The following is a 23,629-nucleotide window of genomic DNA, read 5'->3' on the forward strand; positions in this document are numbered from 1 at the left end:
TTCACATGTCGAGCTTAAATTTCACATGTGTTAAATTTAAAGTTCACATGATAACACCACCTTGTCACCTCATGTGAATTGCAGTTGCACATGTGAAATGTGCTGTTTCACACGTTAAAAACGTTCACGTTAAAAATCCGGTATGTAGTTTCACATGTGAAAAATCTCACGTTCACATGTGGAATTGCAAGTTCACATGTGAAAATCTAATTCGCAGTTTTCACACGTAAGAAAACTCCACATGTGAAAATCTCACTTTCACATTACGGAATTGCATTTTCACATGTAAAAAATAAATCACACATATATAAAAATGTAAATAAAAATCACATTTGCAATTTCATGTAAGAAACATTGATGAGATCTGAATTTGACATGTGGTAGTGAAATAGTGTTGTTCTCCTCACATGTGAAAAGGTGTTAACATGTTGCAGTAGCAATGTGTCCCCCATGTGGAATTGCTAACTCTGTAAAAAGGTAACTTAGCCTACCTGAATATAATAATTAAAATGTGTTAAAAAATAATGATTTCTTATTTGGGAGTTTTAGCGCTGCAGGTGCCTCTCGTCTACATACTTTGTTCAGTGACCGTCAGAAGAAGTGAAAAACACTGAGCAGTTAGAACTCCATGTCTCCTCCTTTATCCTGTTTAACATGTTAAAATTACCCCCGTCAGAGTTAATCAGTTAGTTAACTTGTTTTTGTAATTGTAGTGCAAATGTTCGTATTTTTTTTAATATTTTTTTTTTTACATTGTCTGAAAGCTTTCAAAATACATTGAAAACCTCCAAATTAGATCATCTCTACAGCTAAAAAAACAACAATGTAAATGTCAAAACAAGTTGATTGAGGTTAAAGAAAAAGTGTTGATCAATTTAATGATTTCGCTAACAGTGACTTCGGACAAAATCAAAAAACGGCAATATTCTTGCAATTCTATTTGTGTACATTTTTTTAAATTAAAGCTCAATTTGAGCAAATTATTCATTTCTGATTAATCATAGCAAATCCTGCACTATACTTGATTAAAATGTTTTAATCATTTGACAGCTAAAGTTGACATTAAAATGTAAAAAAAAAATGCAGACGTGAAAGTGTAGCAGACATGAGTCGGGGATGGTTGCTCATGGTCATGTGATGAGGTAGGCCCACATGTGACTTAAAAATGTGTGTTGGCCCTCTTGGTTGAATGGCCAGACAATCCCGCCAGCTACAAAAGCACACGTAAAATTTATATCACATGAAAAATGTTGGGAAACCACATGTGAAACATGTCCAGAAGCGACGTGTCTGATTCCTGTCTATTTTTCCCACATGCCATTTTACAGCGAGGGGAAAAAAGTATTTGATCCCCTGCTGATTTTGTACGTTTGCCCACTGACAAAGAAATGATCAGTCTATAATTTTAATGGTAGGTTTATTTGAACAGTGAGAGACAGAATAACAACAACAAAAAATCCAGAAAAAACGCATGTCAAAAATGTTATAAATTGATTTGTATTTTAAAGAGGGAAATAAGTATTTGAACCCTCACTGTAAACATGATTTGTTCACATCAAAAATTCATGTGAAACGGCCCATAAGTAAACATTTCACTGTTAGCCTATTTTTTTACGAAGCATATGAGAAATAAAATGTCTGAAAACCAAGTGTCTGAGATTATATATATATATATATTTTAACCTGAAATTTGTCATGTGATTTCTTTCCCAGACTTGTTTGAAAACCATGTGTTTTTTGTTGTAAGGAAGCTCAGTCCTCCACTGAGAGAGCGCTTCCTTCCTGTAGGTCAACAGAGCGTCTGGAAGAAGTCAAGATTATAATCTTCAGATCATAAAAACAAGCTTGTTTACTGAATGTTCTTATTGTTTCTTATCAGTAATATGAGCGGCTGAGACGTTGGTTTTACTCTATAAACTTTTCAGCTCCGAGAACAAAAATGAGAATTGTACCGTCCTTCTCTCTCCGACACCCTGCTGTAGAAACACTAAAGCCAAGAGGAAATTCAGCAACTCCTGGAGTGATTTAAAAAGTTATTTAAAAAATGGTTCTGTTAAAAAAAATAAAAAAGTAAAACCAATGTGTTTCGGCCAATAGCCAGGGGTTTCACCTTCCCTGTACTAAAATAAAAAGAAAATAAACACAGACATAATACAAAGGTAATAAATAATGAATACCAATATAATGTAGATTAGAAACACTGGCCTTAGTGTCTCCATCAATGTGTCCAGTAAACAGAAAGTAACAGAGTTCCTGATTCATTAATCCGGTTTAATGAAGCATCAGTCCTTGTGCTCCATTTCCATTCTGATAGGTCACACTCTCCATGTCAACCGACAAACCTGTACCCCCCCCCCACAGTGAATTGGTACCCCCCTGTATATAGCATCGTTATTATTTTATAGTTTTACATTTTATTATATTTCTTACTTTATTTAGTAAATATTTTCTAAATTATATCATGAACTGCATTGTTGGTAAAGGGATGGTATTCAGCATTTCACTGTAAGGTCTACTACACCTGTTGTATTCAGCATTTCACTGTAAGGTCTACTACACCTGTTGTATTCAGCATTTCACTGTAAGGTCTACTACACCTGTTGTATTCAGTATTTCACTGTGAGGTCTACTACACCTGTTATATTCAGCAATTCACTGTGAGGTCTACTACACCTGTTGTATTCAGCATTTCACTGTGAGGTCTACTACACCTGTTGTATTCAGTATTTCACGGTAAGGTCTACTACACCTGTTGTATTCAGCATTTCACTGTGAGGTCTACTACACCTGTTGTATTCAGCATTTCACTGTGAGGTCTACTACACCTGTTGTATTCAGCATTTCACTGTAAGGTCTACTACACCTGTTGTATTCAGCATTTCACTGTAAGGTCTACTACACCTGTTGTATTCAGTATTTCACGGTGAGGTCTACTACACCTGTTGTATTCAGTATTTCACGGTGAGGTCTACTACACCTGTTGTATTCAGCATTTCACTGTAAGGTCTACTACACCTGTTGTATTCAGTATTTCACGGTGAGGTCTACTACACCTGTTGTATTCAGTATTTCACGGTGAGGTCTACTACACCTGTTGTATTCAGTATTTCACTTTGAGGTCTACCTACACCTGTTGTATTCGGCACATGTGACAAAATCTGATTTGATCAGCCTCCTCAGATCAATGGCTCTTTCCCAGTAATTTAGTTTAACAATAATATCACTGTCACAGTACTGGAGAAGCAGCTTCCCAGCTCGCTGAGGTGAGATTTCCCAACCTATTCTACAGTCAGCTTGTTGATCAGACTCAGATCTGTTTACTTACCGGTATTTGAAGTCTATTATTATGTTGTTAAATTTAGATTTATAGACTTTCCATACACAAAAATAGACACTATCTGCCAGTACAAGTAAACGGTTCACTGTAGCTACTACTGTATAAGAGAGCCAACATCTAGAGACTGAGGTGACAGGGTTCACACAGCAGGAGTAGTATGACAATCAAAATGGCCACCTGTTGAGAGGAGGGAGAATGCTTATTCCCTCCCTGGACCTCAGCCAGCTCCTCCCTCTCCCCTCCCAGCTCTATCCACTCTGCTCCACGTCTCCCTCCCTCCCTCTCCTTCCTTCCCTCCCTCCTTCCTCCTTGCCTCTCCCCCCCTTCCCTCCTTCCCTCCCTCTCCCCTTCCAGCTCTATCCACTCTGCTCCACGTCTCCCTCCTTCCCAATCCTTCCTTCCCTCCCTCCTTCCTCCTTCCTCCTTGCCTCTCCCCCCCCTTTCCTCCTTCCCTCCCTCTCCCCTCCCAGCTCTATCCACTCTGCGCCACGTCTCCCTCCCTCCCTCCTCCTTCCTCCTTGCCTCTCCCTCCCTCCCTCCCTCCCTCCCTCCCTCCCTCCCTCCCTCCCTCCTTCCATCTCTATCCACTCTGCTCCTTCCTTCCCTCCCTCCTTCCTCCTTCCTCCTTGCCTCCCCCCCTCCCTCCCTCCCTCCCTCCCTCCCTCCCTTCCATCTCTATCCATTCTGCTCCTTCAATCCACTCCATTTATAAACTGCACATTCCATGCCGAGGTGTCTCTTTAGACACCCATTAATCTCTGCAGGACAGACAGGCAGTCAAGGGCCCCTTGTTTATTTCAGGCTGCACGGTCCCCGTCGCACACAGCTGTCCAGCTCACACCCTCCCACTCACATCACCAGGTGCTGCTTGCTGTGTGCCAGGTGACACACACACACACGACACACACACACACACACGACACACACACACACACACACACACACACACGACACACACGACACACACACACACACACACACGACACACACACACACACACACACACACACACACACACACACACACATACACACACACACACACGACACACACACACACACAGACACACACACACACACGACACACACACACACACACACACACACACACACACACACACACACACACACACACACACACACACACGACACACACGACACACACACACACACACACACACACACACACACACACACACACACACACACACACACACATGACACACACACACGACACACACACACACATACACACACACACACACACACACGACACACAGACACGACACACACACACACACACACACACACACACACACACACACACGACACACACACACACACACACACACGACACACACACACGACACACACACACGACACACAGACACGACACACACACACACACACACACACGACACACAGAAACAGCACCTGAGGGAAGCCAACCTCAACATAACACAGAAACAGCACCTGAAGGAAGCCAACCTCAACATAACACAGAAACAGCACCTGAGGGAAGCCAACCTCAACATAACACAGAAACAGCACCTCAGGGAAGCCAACCTCAACATAACACAGAAACAGCACCTGAGGGAAGCCAACCTCAACATAACACAGAAACAGCACCTGAAGGAAGCCAACCTCAACATAACACAGAAACAGCACCTGAGGGAAGCCAACCTCAACATAACACAGAAACAGCCTCAGGGGAGATGCTTTGGGTCTGTGTGTCACTAGTCTACTCAATCCCCTGGAAACAACGACACTGGGTCTTTGAAGAGCCTGTCTAGTGGAACAATGTCCTGGGTTAGACAGGACAGGTGTTAGGAGACAAGTGTATTGTGAAGGGAACACACACACACACACACACACACACACACGGGAAGATATCTCCGTACTGGAGAAAGCATAAACTCCAGAGCGTCTGCTAAATGATGTAAATGTAATACAGTAGGAGGTTCTCTCACTCCTTCACAATGATACACACTCCTTCACAATGATACAAACTCCTTCACAATGATACACACTCCTTCACAACGATACACACTCCTTCACAACGATACACACGCATTCACAATGATACACACTCCTTCACAATGATACACACGCCTTCACAATGATACACACTCCTTCACAACGACACACACTCCTTCACAAGCCTTCACAACGATACACACTCCTTCACAACGATACACACTCATTCACAACGATACACACTCCTTCACAACGATACACACTCCTTCACAACGATACACACTCCTTCACAATGATACACACTCCTTCACAATGATACACACTCCTTCACAATGATACACACTCCTTCACAATGATACACACTCCTTCACAAGCCTTCACAATGATACACACTCCTTCACAACGATACACACTCCTTCACAACGATACACACGCCTTCACAATGATACACACTCCTTCACAATGATACACACGCCTTCACAATGATACACACTCCTTCACAACGACACACACTCCTTCACAAGCCTTCACAACGATACACACTCCTTCACAACGATACACACTCCTTCACAACGATACACACTCCTTCACAACGATACACGCTCCTTCACAACGATACACACTCCTTCACAATGATACACACTCCTTCACAAGCCTTCACAACGATACACACTCCTTCACAACGATACATACTCCTTCACAACGATACACACTCCTTCACAACGATACACACTCCTTCACAATGATACACACGCCTTCACAATGATACACACGCCTTCACAACAATACACACTCCTTCACAATGATACACACTCCTTCACAAGCCTTCACAACGATACACACTCCTTCACAATGATACACACTCCTTCACAAGCCTTCACAATGATACACACTCCTTCACAAGCCTTCACAATGATACACACGCCTTCACAACGATACACAGTCCTTCACAACGATACACACTCCTTCACAACGATACACACTCCTTCACAACGATACACACTCCTTCACAATGATACACACGCCTTCACAATGATACACACGCCTTCACAACAATACACACTCCTTCACAATGATACACACTCCTTCACAACGATACACACTCCTTCACAATGATACACACGCCTTCACAACGATACACACTCCTTCACAATGATACACACTCCTTCACAATGATACACACGCCTTCACAATGATACACACGCCTTCACAACGATACACACTCCTTCACAATGATACACACTCCTTCACAATGATACACACTCCTTCACAATGATACACACTCCTTCACAATGATACACACTTCTTCACAACGATACACACTCCTTCACAACGATACACACTCCTTCACAACGATACACACTCCTTCACAACGATACACACGCCTTCACAATACTTCACAAAGGGGCAATTAGATAATAATGAAGCCGCTTTATACTGAGATGACTGCTGAATCTGATGGCTCCTTTGTGCCTGATCCCTGACTGGCTGTACAGCCCAAATGGCACCCTATTCCCTATATAGTGCACTGCTATTGACCATGGTCCAAGTAGTCAACTACTGTTGACCAGGGTCCAAGTAATGCACTATATAAAGGAATAAGGTGCCCATAGGACTCTGGCCAAAGTAGTGGACTATTTAGAGAATAGGGTGCCATTTGGGAATCATACTGGGTGAAGGCTAGCCTGGTTAGGATCAGATCACTTGGCTAGATTAGCCTCATGCTAAAGGCTAGCCTGGTTAGGATCAGATCACTTGGCTAGATTAGCCTCATGCTAAAGGCTAGCCTGGTTAGGATCAGATCACTTGGCTAGATTAGCCTCATGCTAAAGGCTAGCCTGGTTAGGATCAGATCACTTGGCTAGATTAGCCTCATGCTAAAGGCTAGCCTGGTTAGGATCAGATCACTTGGCTAGATTAGCCTCATGCTAAAGGCTAGCCTGGTTAGGATCAGATCACTTGGCTAGATTAGCCTCATGCTAAAGGCTAGCCTGGTTAGGATCAGATCACTGGTCTAAGATAAGCTTCTTATGCTAACGACATCAGCTAGGGACTCATTAATCCCGGGTAACCCAGAACTAGTCTTGCGTAATTGGTCATATGCTTGATTAAGTTCTGGGTTGATAGGTGTTAATTTAAGAGCAAGAGATGGAATGAGGATCCAAGGTTTCTCTTTGCAAGTTACAGGCAAGTCTATGGGCCAAATGTCCCCTCCCCCTTCCAAAAGACACTAAATCCCTGAGAAACCGTGATCTATCCGAACCATTGAAACTAATGCTGCTGGTTATCTCACACACCTCGTTGTAATCAGGACAGATCTACGCTACCATTTATGTTTACATAGTCTGTCCACCAGATATTAGGGACTAGTGTATATCCTGGAACTATGGCCTAAGAGGTTCCACTTTATACCAGGACTACGGCCTAAGAGGTTCCACTTCATACCAGGACTACGGCCTAAGAGGTTCCACTTCATACCAGGACTACGGCCTAAGAGGTTCCACTTTATACCAGGACTACGGCCTAAGAGGTTCCACTTCAAAAGTACCCACCTTGTATTACACTCCAGGAAAGAATGAAAACATCATGAATGAAAAATGAACAGATTAGGACATAAACAATGAAGACAAAAAGGAAATATGGATTCCAATTTTAAAACAAGGGAACCGCCTACAGTCAGCTTGAATGTTTAACTGAGTGGAAGTGGAAGCCATCAACCTTTAAAAAGAGAGATATTCAGGCCTCTTCCCTTTAAAACCAGGTCTGATTCCACCTTTAAACATCCTTCTGTTTACAGCCCTGCTCCTCCTAGCCCTCTGAGGCCCATCCCACGGGGCGGAGGTCAGGCAGAAACACAATGTACCCTATTCCCTTTACAGTCAACTTATTTTGACCATCAGTGGCACCCATATGGCACCCTACATAGGAAATAAGAGTGTCATTTGGGACGTACCTACACTAAAATCAAAAAAGGCCTTGATGTCCTCAACAGCTTTTAATAAAGCTGGTGAAAAGTTGCTGCTGAAATGGAAGGCAGTCTGTTCTGTTCCAGGTCTCTGAGTATTTCTTTGTCTGAAAGGCAGGCGGGGAGATTCTGGAGTAAGCATTTCAGAATCTAAGCCCGGTGGGAAAACTAGATAATGTCCAAAATTGGTACCCTATTCCCTATGTAGTGCACTACTTTCGACCGGGACCAATAGGGCTGTCTTTAAAAGTAGTGGACTAGGCCAGAGTGCTTGCTACCCTAGACTATTGACCTTCAAGAGTGATAGCCTGTCGATTCCACGGGAGGATTCCAATGATGTGATTATGCGGACACACACATGTCGGGGATTCTTCTAATGCAAACAGCAGTAGCTCTCACTCAATAGGTTAGCATCATTACTGCTGGTATTCATAGTGAATGTTGTATCATCGTGACTATTTGGTTTGGCACATACTAGACACCTATATGCTGGATCTTAGCTTGACCACCCTGTCGATGCAGGAAATGCTAACTTTAAAAAATAAATAAAAAAATGTCAGACTTGATTTACCCTGACTAAAAATGTATCAACCCCTATATATATATATTTTAAAAAAATGTCCATGAATTATAATCCTCACAATAATTCACATTTCCTGTGTGCTGCAGGATTATTTTCCTGCTGTGAAACTCTGGGTCAAATTAAGATCTTACATCTGTATGAGCATTGAAATTCTTTGGATTTGACAGTTTAAAAATAAGTCTTATATTTAGTACCACTCGCTCCATGAATCAGTTGTCATAGTTTTGGAACCATATGATTTTATATGGGCTATTTATGTCCTGACCAGTAAAAGGGGCCATTGGTCATTGTAGTATGGTCAGGGCGTGGCAGGGGGGGGGGGGGGGGGTGTTGTTTTGGTGTGTTTTGGGGGTTGGTTTATTTAGTGGGGATTTGTTCTAGTTTTCATTTTCTATGTTCGTTTTCTATGTGTGGCCGAGTATGGTTTCCAATTAGAGGCAGGTGTCTTTCGTTGTCTCTGATTGGAGGCCATACTTAGGCAGCCCTTTTTTTCCTTTGGGTTTGTGGGTGGTTGTTTTCTGTATAGCCTGTGTGCCTTTCGGAACTGTTTGGTCGTTCGTTTATTTTGTTTTGAGTGTTCTCTCGAAATAAAGATAGAAGATGATCACTATACCCGCTGGGCCTTGGTCTGTCCCTTACGACGCACATGGCAATTTAGGGTAAGGGTTGGAACCAAATCAGATCCATCTGAGATACAGTAGTCCAATTCATTACTTGACATGATAACCAAAAAATCAGGCTTACTTTTACTGGTAACTTTTCCTCTCTGGTGAAAGTGACACTGCTTTATTCTATTGTTACTAAATCTTCACCAACAGGAGAAAGTACAGAGACAGGGGAGGTCAGTATTCAGACCCCTACTCCTTGCAATAGCTAACAGGGTGAGGGTGATCCCTGGGTCAGTCTGATGGGTGTGGGTGGTCCCTGGGTCAGTCTGAAGGGTGGAGGTGATCCCTGGGTCAGTCTGAAGGGTGTGGGTGATCCCTGGGTCAGTCTGTAGGGTGTGGGTGATCCCTGGGTCAGTCTGAAGGGTGTGGGTGATCCCTGGGTCAGTCTGTAGGGTGTGGGTGATCCCTGGGTCAGTCTGTAGGGTGTGGGTGATCCCTGGGTCAGTCTGATGGGTGGAGGTGATCCCTGGCTCAGTCTGATGGGTGTGGGTGATCCCTGGGTCAGTCTGAAGGGTGTGGGTGATCCCTGGGTCAGTCTGTAGGGTGTGGGTGGTCCCTGGGTCAGTCTGATGGGTGTGGGTGAGTGGTGTTCAGGGTGTGGGCATTAACAGCTCTAACAAGGTGGAGGGTTATCTACACCTCCTATACAGTGCTGCTTGAAAGTATGGGCCCTTGTGCAATTACAGATTTTTTTTTACCATGAAAACTTCATTTAAATCAGAACCAGTCTTTTGGATCTGACATAAAAGGTTTATATTTACCAATACCATACTTTGGTGTAGATGAAATCATGGGTGTAGTGGAAAAACAACATTAAAAAGGAAATGAGTGCCAAAATAAGTGAACCCCAAGTTGCATTGGTTAAATCAAGTAAGTAAGTAGAATCAGATGAGTCAATAAGTGGGTACCAAATGAACCAATCAAAACGTGGGATGGTTAGGAAAGAGTTTGGGTAGGATTGATAAGAGAGATAAGAAACCAGGATCACTTTGGTGTTAACCCATCCAGGTGAACGGAAAGCACATCATACCGAGAGGAAAGGAGATCTCAGAGGACATCGGTTTGGGGAAGGATAGAAAATAATTTCCAAAAAGATTTCAGCTCCATCAGTCCACTGTGAGGATAAAGCATTTACAAATGGAGAGTCTTTAACATGACAGCAACTTGGCCTAGAAGTGGACGCTCATCCAAAATATCCCCAAGAGCCACAAGAACAATAATAAATCAGGTAAAAGCCAACCCAAACATCTCGAGATTTACAGACCTCCTTGCTGCATCTTGGGTAATGCCATTCATGGGAGGGTTGCTAGGAAGAAGCCTCTGCTGTCAAAAAAAGAACCAAACTGCTCATCTTAACTTTGCTGCAGACCACCTGGACAAACCTTTAAAAGGTTTCTGGAAGTCTATTCTATGGACCGATGAGGCTAAAATTGACCTTTTTGGTCACAATCAACATCGCTATGTTTGACGAAAACTCAACACTGCCTACCACCAAAATAACCTTATCCCAACAATCCAGCACGGTGGTGAGGAATGTGAAGATCTGGGGCTGCTTTCCCCCCTCTGGACCTGGACGACTCCACCTCATTAAGGGAACCATGAATTCTGGAACAGAACATCATGCCATCAGTCAAGGAGTTAAAGCTGGGCCCGAAAATGGGTCGTTCATCAAGACAACGACCCAAAGCATTCAATCAAATCTACCAAAAGAATGGCTCAGGAGAAATAATATTTGTTTTTTTGGGGGATTGGTCAAAGTCCTGACCTAAATCCAATCGAGACGCTGTGGCAGGAACCTGAAGCGGGAAGTTCATGCCAGATACTCCTCAAACCTCACTCAATTGGCTAAGTTCTGTAAAGGAGTGGTCAGAAACAGATGTCATAGACTGATTACTGGCTATAGGAGACGTTTACTCCAAGTTATTCACTGCTAATGGAGGTGCCACAAGCTATTGACGAAAGGAGTTCACATATTTCTGCAAACATCAAATCTGAGTTTCTGTTAAATAAACCACTTTTGTTAAATAAACAATACAAATATATTTTTTATTTTTCTGTCATTTACTTGGAATGTCTTTATTACAAATTGGGGTTTAGATAAGGATTTTTATTTTTTTTTAAATATTTTATAGCAAAAATAATGACCAGACCTGTAGGGTTCACAAACATTCAAGCAGCACTGTATACCTGCTGGGGTAGGCAGAGCAGGTGATCGTATCTACAACAACACACCGTTAAAGCAATTACGAGCGGGGGTCTAAAACAGCGGCGCCTGGCCCTGGAGGCTCCCTGGAAAGATAAGAGGAAGGAACCTGATACTCTACCCAGAGACTGCATCCTAAATGGCAGAATTAGTGCACTATGTAGGTAACAGGGGGCCTTTGGGACACAGCCAGAAGGGATATAGGTGGACAGAGAGAACACCGCTCAGTAAACTTTAAAAAAAGAGTTGCCCTGCCACACCTGTAATCTGCCCACCTTATAAATCAACCATCAGCGATCCTTACGGAGATGGCACGTTCGATACCAACTAGTTTTTTACTTATGACTTCACAAGAAAAGTCCCCCACTTATCACCTGTTTAAAAACAGAATATGCATGATGGTTCATTCTTAAACAATTTAAATAAATAAAAAAACAAAATCTCTTTACAATTTTTTTTTAAATTCAAATTTTTTTTTTCTCCCTCCAACTATCTTTTCAGAATAAATCTGTGACCGTGAGAGAATTACAAACCAAACCTGTGGGCCGTTGGGTTACCTGTCCCCAGATTAAAACCCCCAGGAAGGGGGTTGAGAGGTCTCAGGTAAATCCTGTATCTACGGCCGTCCACTCAGGAATAACTGTGTGTTTGACGCCAGTCCTATCTAGAGAAAAGAAACGCACACCTATAAAGGCGAGGTGCTGGCTAGCGGAGCAGAACACTAGAAAATAAAGGAAAGCCTCACACTCTAAGAGCTCAGATGCAAAAATGTAATAACCAACGTTTCGACAGCGAAGCTGTCTTCATCAGGGTATGACACCAGTCCTATACCAGCAGTGTAGAGCCGTCCAGTAACAGGTAGACAGACTCCCCACCTGAACATTATGAACGGTGGGTTTTAGGAGAACGACCAGACAGGGCCGTTTAGCTCTAACAGACATCCTAGAAGAGGTGGACAGTAGCAGATTAACACCAGGAGACTGCAGTTTTAACAGATAACCTAATGGAACAACAAAAAAATAGGATTCTTTCTGTTTTTAATGACATTAACACAGTTCAGAAGTGTTAATCTCCCCCTCTCCCCCCCCAAAAACAAGCATATTACAAAAATATCAAGATAACAATTTGCAAAAAAATATGAGAAACTATAAATTCCAGAAATATAGATATTCAGGACTACTAAATCCCTGCCACTACAGAAATAACTTTACTTGTTGAAAGTAAAGTGATATTTGACACAAATGATCTAGAAATAGAACAGGACATTAAATAAACAAAAAGCCTTAGTGAATATAATGACAGTGACCAGTCGTCGCCACCATTATCTGTTGTTTTCAAAAGTAACAGAACTTTCTACTGTGTCACTTCTGTCTCGAAGAACAATCATCTTTTTATGCATTTCCAGATGGTAATTTTAGAAGAGACCCTTATTTCACACCTGTAATTCAAACCGCCAAAACAGCTTTTACCACCCCATATTTCTGTTTCCAGTCAATTATAGAGGCTCCATTTTGAATAACCCCAAATAAGTTTAGAATGTATCAATCTAGCTTCATAACGTCACAAATATTTCACATTCTGTACCTGATATCATTCAACTACCTGAACTATGGCACATTATTCCAGGCTATATTGTTTCCATATAAAATGTACATTTTCCTGTTCCTAAACAACGTGAAAAGAGCAAGGCTCATCAAATCACAGCTCAGGTCTCCAGATCCACCCATCAACCACCATTTTATCTTCTGTCTGGAAATGGAATCACAGGAGTAATCTTTATCAAAGCCAGAACGAGGCCTCTACACAATACCAATTCCCACAAAGTTACAGGATCATTTGGGGAGATAAATCAGACATTATATCAATTTTGATTCTGTTCTGTGTTTTTACAATTCAGCAGGTAATCAAAATCAGTCTAAAATCCCAGAAAAGCAATACTATCCATGGCATAATTACTGAACATTCACAGTGTTGTCAGATGAAGGTGAAAACACTGATGTAACTAGAACAAATGGAACTAGAACTATTATAATTAGAACTATTGGAACTAGAACTATTATAATTAGAACTATTGGATCTAGAACTATTATAATTAGAACTATTGGATGTAGAACTATTATAATTAGAACTATTGGAACTAGAACTATTAAAAATTAGAACTATTGGATCTAGAACTATTATAATTAGAACTATTGGAACTAGAACTATTATAATTAGAACTATTGGAACTAGAACTATTATAATTAGAACTATTATAATTAGAACTATTGGATCTAGAACTAATATAATTAGAACTATTATAACAATAACTATTATAATTAGAACTATTATAACTAGAACTATTATAACTAGAACTATTATAACTAGAACTATTATAATTAGAACTATTGGAACTAGAACTATTATAATTAGAACTATTATAATTAGAACTATTATAATTAGAACTATTATAATTAGAACTATTGGATCTAGAACTAATATAATTAGAACTATTATAACTAGAACTATTATAACTAGAACTATTATAATTAGAACTATTGGATCTAGAACTATTATAATTAGAACTATTATAATTAGAACTATTGGAACTAGAACTATTATAATTAGAACTATTATAATTAGAACTATTGGATCTAGAACTAATATAATTAGAACTATTATAACTAGAACTATTATAACTAGAACTATTATAATTAGAACTATTGGAACTAGAACTATTATAATTAGAACTATTATAACTAGAACTATTATAATTAGAACTATGGGAACTGGAACTAATATAATTAGAACTATTGAATCTAGAACTAATATAATTAGAACTATTATAATTAGAACTATTGGATCTAGAACTATTATAATTAGAACTATTGGATCTAGAACTATTATAATTAGAACTATTGGATCTAGAACTATTATAATTAGAACTATTGGAACTAGAACTATTATAATTAGAACTATTATAATTAGAACTATTGGATCTAGAACTATTATAATTAGAACTATTGGATCTAGAACTATTATAATTAGAACTATTATAATTAGAACTATTATAATTAAAACTATTGGATCTAGAACTATTATAATTAGAACTATTGGATCTAGAACTATTATAATTAGAACTATTGGAACTAGAACTATTATAATTAGAACTATTATAATTAGAACTATTGGATCTAGAACTATTATAATTAGAACTATTGGATCTAGAACTATTATAATTAGAACTATTGGAACTAGAACTATTATAATTAGAACTATTATAATTAGAACTATTGGATCTAGAACTAATATAATTAGAACTATTATAATTAGAAGTATTGGATCTAGAACTATTATAATTAGAACTATTGGATCTAGAACTATTATAATTAGAACTATTGGATCTAGAACTATTATAATTAGAACTATTATAATTAGAACTATTATAATTAGAACTATTGGAAATATAACTATTATAATTAGAACTATTGGAACAGGAACTAATGGAAATATAACTATTATAATTAGAACTATTGGAAATATAACTATTATAATTAGAACTATTGGAACAGGAACTATTATAATTAGAACTATTGGATCTAGAACTATTATAATTAGAACTATTGGATCTAGAACTATTATAATTAGAACTATTGGAACTAGAACTATTATAATTAGAACTATTATAATTAGAACTTTTGGATCTAGAACTATTATAATTAGAACTATTGCATCTAGAACTATTATAATTAGAACTATTGGAACTAGAACTATTATAATTAGAACTATTATAATTAGAACTATTGGATCTAGAACTAATATAATTAGAACTATTGGATCTAGAACTATTATAATTAGAACTATTGGATCTAGAACTATTATAATTAGAACTATTGGATCTAGAACTATTATAATTAGAACTATTATAATTAGAACTATTATAATTAGAACTATTGGAAATATAACTATTATAATTAGAACTATTGGAACAGGAACTAATGGAAATATAACTATTATAATTAGAACTATTGGAAATATAACTATTATAATTAGAACTATTGGAACAGGAACTATTATAATTAGAAATATTGGAACAGGAACTATTATAATTAGAACTAATGGAAATATAACTATTATAATTAGAACTATTGGAACTAGAACTAATAGAAATATAACTATTATAATTAGAACTATTGGAACAGGAACTATTATAATTAGAACTATTGGAACTAGAACTAATAGAAATATAACTATTATAATTAGAACTATTGGAACAGGAACTATTGGAAATATAACTATTATAATTAGAACTATTGGAACAGGAACTATTATAATTAGAACTAATGGAAATATAACTATTATAATTAGAACTATTGGAAATATAACTATTATAATTAGAACTAATGGAACTAGAACTAATAGAAATATAACTATTATAATTAGAACTATTGGAACAGGAACTAATGGAAATATAACTATTATAATTAGAACTATTGGAAATATAACTATTATAATTAGAACTATTGGAAATATAACTATTATAATTAGAACTATTGGAACTAGAACTAATAGAAATATAACTATTATAATTAGAACTATTGGAACAGGAACTAATGGAAATAGAACTATTATAATTACAACTATCTATTCCACATCTCAACAGGACAGGGTAGCGGAGCAGAGCAGCCATTTCATATAGCACCTTTTCCTCTATTCAACAAACACTCCAGGTGTTTACATTCCCCTGCACACACACACACACACACACACACAACGCCACTAAATCGAAAGGCAAACAAAGAGGAATCTGCCGCCAAAACATCTTTCTCTGTTTGTTTGCGAGTGCCACAGACAGATTTAAAATGACCACTTTTTGTTTTTAACTACTAAAACATATTCCTTTGTTAAATGAAAGCTCTATACCGCCACTAAACCCTAATCCGCCAATAAACTCAGAGCCCAAAACATATCAAACTGATTTCATGGGGTGAAATATAAAATATTAAAAGCAGCAGTAACAATCCTATTAGGTATTTCAGTTTGAGGCCTGACATCAAATATTCCATCTGTCCCCACTACCATCAGAGCTCCATGGAGCCAAGAGGGTGTTAGTGGTCCCTGATGCCCCAGTAGGAGCCTCCTCCCTGGGCCTTACCTCGCTGTACGACGTGGGCGTCCCTGTCTCCAGATACAACATGTTGGCGCTGAGGTTGAGCAGTGCTGCTGCTGTTTGCTCCACTGGCTCCAGGATGAATCTACACCTCTGGTCCCTGTCTCAGTCTGAATGAACGAGTGGCAGGCAGAGGACTATAGATGACAACAGGACAGGACAAGCAGAGAGTCTCTATAGGAATCTATGGGAGGGAGATATATACCAGGAGGTGTGGGGGGGTAAGGAGGAGGAGGGGTCTGAGGAGGTACCTGTCCAATACCTAGGGTGGTTAAGTCCACACCCATCTCCCGGAGAAGCTCTCAGGTTCTCCTTGTGTCTCTCCCTAAGACGACTCTGCAGCGATACACAGTGTCAAACATATACAGTTCACTCAGTAAATTCCCTTCTTATATCGTCAACATCAATACAACCAGTAGAGTTAAATACAACCTGCTTTCTGACAACTCACTGCTATGTTCTACAGGACAATGTGTCAACACATATAGCTTTGAATATCCACATAGAGTACTACGTTCTAATGTCCTTAAAAGGCTCTGAATGCTGAACTGACCTGCTGTCGGTTACCTGGAAGTGTAGCCTGTAGAGGCTAAATAACACGTCTGATGTATTGGCTGGAAGTGTAGCCTATAGAGGCTAAACAACATGTCTGATGTATTGGCTGGAAGTGTAGCCTGTAGAGGCTAAACAACACGTCTGATGTATTGGCTGGAAGTGTAGCCTGTAGAGGCTAAACAACACGTCTGATGTATTGGCTGGAAGTGTAGCCTGTAGAGGCTAAACAACACGTCTGATGTATTGGCTGGAAGTGTAGCCTGTAGAGGGTAAACAACACGTCTGATGTATTGGCTGGAAGTGTAGCCTGTAGAAGCTAAATAACAACCAATAATATAAAACCAAGAATTTAACAGCACATTGAATAGGCTAAATACACAGAAATGCTATATTATAACATTATCCACTACATTACGACTGTCTGTCTTATTACATGACCCCCATGAAGAGATACCACTACATTTAAAGTAAAGATATTTGAGCAGTTGTAATCGTTTAAAGGAAAAATTTAATCTGTTATCAATTAAGAGACAAAAACTAAAGTATTAGTAGACCACAGGGCAAAAACAGACTATTTCCACAGGGCAAAAACAGACTATTTCCACAGGGCAAAAACAGACTATTTCCACAGGGCAAAAACAGACTATTTTCACAGGGCAAAAACAGACTATTTTCACAGGGCAATTACTATGAGAATATTCCAGAGTATATAATTCCAGAGTTAATCAAAGTACTCTCACACTAGACGGCTACAAAGTCAGGATCTCTGGATGCTTTAGAGTGGCTGGGAAAAGTACAGTGTTAGTTAGCATAAGAATCAACCCAAACAAAACCCAGCAGCCGGGCATCAGTACAGCAGCCGGGGGCATCAATACAGCAGCCGGGGGCATCAATACAGCAGCCGGGGGCATCAATACAGCAGCCGGGGGCATCAATACAGCAGCCGGGGGCATCAATACAGCAGCCGGGGGCATCAATACAGCAGCCGGGGGCATCAATACAGCAGCCAGGGACATCAATACAGCAGCCGGGGGCATCAATACAGCAGCCGGGGGCATCAACACAGCAGCCGGGGACCTCAATACAGCAGCCGGGGGCATCAATACAGCAGCCGGGGACATCAATATAGCAGCCGGGGACATCAATACAGCAGCTGGGGGTATCAATACAGCAGCCGGGGGCATCAATACAGCAGCCGGGGACATCAATACAGCAGCCGGGGACATCAATGAGACCCCTGTAGACAGCTTGTATCTATCAGGGATGACTGGTGTACAGGTGTTGTGAAATCAGGCATTTTGTTTCAGGTAGCAGGGACACTGGAGGTATTAAAGGAAAGGTGGTTGATGACAGTGCAGGGTAAGTGGGGTGGAGGTGGGGTAAATTCTATTCCTGCAGGACAAGAAGGGGAAACTCTTACCCTCTGGCCCAAAGTTAAACTCTTTCAAAGCTGTCACTAAACGGAGCAGAACCCTTACTACTCTGTGCCCTTGAGTCATCTGTCGCTGATTGTCTACAATCAGTAGCGACACCCAGCCAGCCCAGACCCCATGTCCAGGGGCCACAGACCTACCAAGACCACTATACCCCCAGCCAGCCCAGACCCCATGTCCAGGGGCCACAGACCTACCAAGACCACTATACACCCAGCCAGCCCAGACCCCATGTCCAGGGGCCACAGACCTACCAAGACCACTATACCCCCAGCCAGCCCAGACCCCATGTCCAGGGGCCACAGACCTACCAGGACCCCCTGACTACTACACACCCAGCCAGGGATGGAAATTAAGATAGGCTATCACTTCTCAGACTGGGTTATGACATACTAGTCCGCCGGTGAGTGAAATGTAGACTTTTACGATATCCCATGGCACAGATATTAGATCCGAGCCAAGCCAATAGAATGTCTAGTAGATATAGCCCAGCTGGCCAATACCCAAGAATCTTGAGTTCCAATCCCAGGCTCCTTGGGCTGCAGACTTACAAGTCAGCCTGCACTGGCTGTAGAGCAGAGGGACACGTTAAACCAAAATTGGCCCCCCCATTCTGATGGCCCCCACACTTCCTCTCCCTGCCACAGTACGATGACCTCATCTCATTCAAGCCCTGACCTCTTTTGAAGCTGGTAATTAGTTGAGCTAGCTAAACCAACTTGAATTATGTTATGACAACATTGGCAAAACGTTGGAGAGGTTAGGGAACTCTTATTGTTGTGGTTCTGGATACCTCGGTGTAAAGCGACGATAAACCCGAATCCGACCATCACCCCTGGTGAGACAAAACCGCAACTCATCAGTGAAGAGCACTTTTTGCCAGTCCTGTCTGTTCAAGCGAAGGTGGGTTTGTACCCATACGCGACATTGTTGCCGGTGATGTCTGGCGAGGACCTGCCTTACAACAGGCCTACAAGCCCTCAGTCCAGCCTCTCTCAGCCTATTGCGGACAGTCTGAGCACTGATGGAGGGATTGTGTGTTCCTGGTGTAACTCGGGCAGTTGTTGTTGCCATCCTGTACCTGTCCCGCAGGTGTGATGTTCGGATGTACTGATCCTGTGCAGGTGTTGTTACACGTGGTCTGCCACTGCGAGGACGATCAGTTGTCCGTCCTGTCTCCCTGTAGCGCTGTCTTAGGCGTCTCACAGTACGGACATTGCAATTTATTTCCCTGGCCACATCTGCAGTCCTCATGCCTCCTTGCAGCATGCCTAAGGCACATTCACACAAATGAACAGAGACCCTGGGCATCTTTCTCTTGGTGTTTTTCAGAGTCAGTAGAAAGGCCTCTTTAGTGTCCTATGTTTTCATAACTGTGACCTTATTTGCCTACCGTCTATAAGCTGTTAGTGTCTTAACGACCGTTCCACAGGTGCATGTTCATTAATTGTTTATGGTTCATTGAACAAGCATGGGAAACAGTGTCTAAACCCTTTACAATGAAGATCTGTGGAGTTATTTGGATTTTTACGAATTATATTTGAAAGACAGGGTCCTGAAAAAGGGACGTTTCTTTTTTTGCTGAGTTTACACACACAACTTTGGAGACACCTACTCATTCCAGAATTTTTCTTTATTTTTACTATTTGCCAATCAGTTGTGTTGTGACAAGGTAGGGGTGGTATACAGAAGATAGCCCTATTTGTTAAAAGACCAAGATCATATTGTGGCAAGAACAGCTCAAATAAGCAAAGACAAATAAAACAAATAAAATACAAAATAACAACGCCAATCAGTGAAAAGTTCACAGAATAAACATGATTAGTCTATAGTCTATAGTTTAGAGGTAATCATGTTGACTGAGGTATCCACCCGGCACAGCCAGAAGAGGACTGGCCACCCCTCATAGCCTGGTTCCTCTCTAGGTTTCTTCCTAGGTTTTTGGCCTTTCTAGGGAGTTTTTCCTAGGGAGTTTTTCCTAGCCACCGTGCTTCTTTCACATGCATTGCTTGCTGTTTGGGGTTTTAGGCTGGGTTTCTGTACAGCACTTTGAGATATCAGCTGATGTACGAAGGGCTATATAAATAAATTTGATTTGATTTTGATTTGACTGAGTGAAATATCACTCTGCTCCCATCAACTGTAATGGCACCTGTCCTGCATAGCGCCCGAGTGACTGTCAGTCTTTGGTTCCATTTCTCCAACCGCACCCCTCATAGCAAACCAAGTTGTGGTCTGTTGTTTTAGTTCTTGTTCAAAATGAAAGAGAGGGCCTTTAAGTCAAAAGGTAACTTTTACAAGTCACACACACACACACACACACACACACACACACACACACACACACACACACACACACACACACACGCCGAGGTGAGTCTGGTTAGCCAATATACACATCATCTCTGTAATCGGTCCTAAACGAGAAGAATGGGCACGAGTCTTAACTATTGACTTTTAACATTAGCCCTCCTAGTTCAATAAAAGGATAAGGTGACAACGGTTAGAGTGTCGCCTCAGGTGACACAGCAACACAAAAGAGGGGGAGTAGAGCCCTAAACCTGACCCTCACAAATTACAGCACAGAGCCACAGTGAAAGGTGGTTAAATCCCTGAAAGAGGACCAGCCTTCGGGGGGACTACTGTTTTATAATACACTATTGTCAGCAGGACAAAATAGGTTATTGGAGTAACGTTTAGAAAGTAGAATTGATCAAATACAACAAAACATTATTTTTTTTTAAAGTGTCCCACTTGACTATTCAGCAATCGGTGATTAAGGCTTTGAGTTACTTCTAAAACGGTAGTAGGTAAACTAGGCCTGAAATCCAACACCAAACAGACAGCTTGTTTACAACAGAGAGTTAGCCACAGGCTAAATGAATTAGCTATAGGCTACGGAGTACACTACTCTACAGCTACCATATAAATCAGTCATAACACTCATCTCTTACTGAGACTCAAGACAAAAAGAGGGCGCTGCTCCGTTTGCCCCTTCAAGAGCCTTTTCCTTTAAGAGCCTTTTCTCCTTAAATCTGCTAGATTAGTCCTGTATCATGTGTCAGGGTGTGAGAGTGCTGCACTGTGCAGAGGGAGAGAGAGCTTCCTTCCACACAGACCAGACAGGACAAGACAGCAGGCGGTGGGAGAGAGAGCCTATCCTTTTACACACCGCAACACCTCTTCTGCCCAGTCATCTGCTATTTTCATTGGGTCGGTGTCACGCTCAGTCAACTACATAGAATTGGTTTTCTTACTCATTTTAGCAGTGGGCCGGACTGCATTTCTTGATACAGGAAATGAATTTATTACTGGAAATTCATCTGTTGACAAAATTAGGGAAAACAAATCAGATGGTCGTCAGTGTTTCCCTAGAAATATACATAACCTTTTTGCAGCAATGGCAACAATTTAACAGTTATTGGACCACCTGAATATATGATAAACATAGCTGCTAAAATCAATATACTGTTTCTTATGAGTTGCATTCAGGATTATGACAAAGTCTTACGCTGTCTGTGTTCAACATCCTAGTCAACCAACATCTAAAACGTTGTCTGTGTTCAACATCCTAGTCAACCAACATCTAAACGCTGTCTGTGTTCAACATCCTAGTCAACCAACATCTAAAACGCTGTCTGTGTTCAACATCCTAGCCAACCAACATCTAAAACGCTGTCTGTGTTCAACATCCTAGTCAACCAACATCTAAATGCTGTCTGTGTTCAACATCCTAGCCAACCAACATCTAAACGCTGTCTGTGTTCAACATCCTAGTCAACCAACATCGAACGTTGTCTGTGTTCAACATCCTAGTCAACCAACATCTAAAACGCTGTCTGTGTTCAACATCCTAGTCAACCAACATCTAAAACGCTGTCTGTGTTCAACATCCTAGTCAACCAACATCTAAACGCTGTCTGTGTTCAACATCCTAGTCAACCAACATCTAAAACGCTGTCTGTGTTCAACATCCTAGTCAACCAACATCTAAACGCTGTCTGTGTTCAACATCCTAGTCAACCAACATCTAAAACGCTGTCTGTGTTCAACATCCTAGTCAACCAACATCTAAAACGTTGTCTGTGTTCAACATCCTAGTCAACCAACATCTAAAACGCTGTCTGTGTTCAACATCCTAGTCAACCAACATCTAAAACGCTGTCTGTGTTCAACATCCTAGTCAACCAACATCTAAAACGCTGTCTGTGTTCAACATCCTAGCCAACCAACATCTAAACGCTGTCTGTGTTCAACATCCTAGTCAACCAACATCTAAAACGCTGTCTGTGTTCAACATCCTAGTCAACCAACATCAGTGGTTTTCTAGAATTGGTTTTCTGTTCAAGGGCAGATTTTTACCTTGTCAACTCGGGGATTTGAACTTGCAACACTTTTGGTTACTAACCCAACGCTCTAACCACTAGGCTACCTGCTGGTTACTAACCCAACGCTCTAACCACTAGGCTACCTGCTGGTTACTAACCCAACGCTCTAACCACTAGGCTACCCTGCCACCCCAGAACAATACGACCTGTACCAATGTCAGATTAGGATATAGGACAAGGACTAGATGAAGTATATTTTTTACTACTACTTTCACCATTTTAGTCTTAATCTTTGGTTGTTTACTAAAACTACCTTACTCTTTTTAGCAGGTCCACACACACACACACACACACGTGAATCTTTTAAGGAGATGGGTGGGGCTAAGGCTTAAGAGAGGGTGTGAACGACGCTGAACGGGTGTAAACAAAGGA

The 23,629-nt window shown here is 40.8% G+C and overlaps 1 protein-coding gene across 6 annotated transcripts in view; it reads right to left on the reverse strand.

Moving 5' to 3' along the window:
• Positions 1-17,075, reverse strand: part of tp63 (tumor protein p63) — a 73,478-nt gene extending 56,403 nt beyond the window's left edge. For 4 of the 6 annotated variants that reach the window (XM_029695383.1, XM_029695380.1, XM_029695382.1 and 1 more), the window contains exon 1: positions 16,867-17,074. In XM_029695383.1, coding sequence (XP_029551243.1) covers positions 16,867-16,908 — 42 coding nt within the window. In that variant the 5' untranslated portion in view covers positions 16,909-17,074. Of the gene's footprint in view, positions 1-16,866 lie in introns of all 6 variants that reach the window. The other 2 variants (XM_029695384.1, XM_029695385.1) reach the window with 1 other exon arrangement.
• Between the last annotated feature and the right edge of the window lie 6,554 nt (positions 17,076-23,629).

Source organism: Salmo trutta, chromosome 17 (genome assembly GCF_901001165.1).
Source record: "Salmo trutta chromosome 17, fSalTru1.1, whole genome shotgun sequence".
NCBI lineage: Eukaryota > Metazoa > Chordata > Actinopteri > Salmoniformes > Salmonidae > Salmo > Salmo trutta.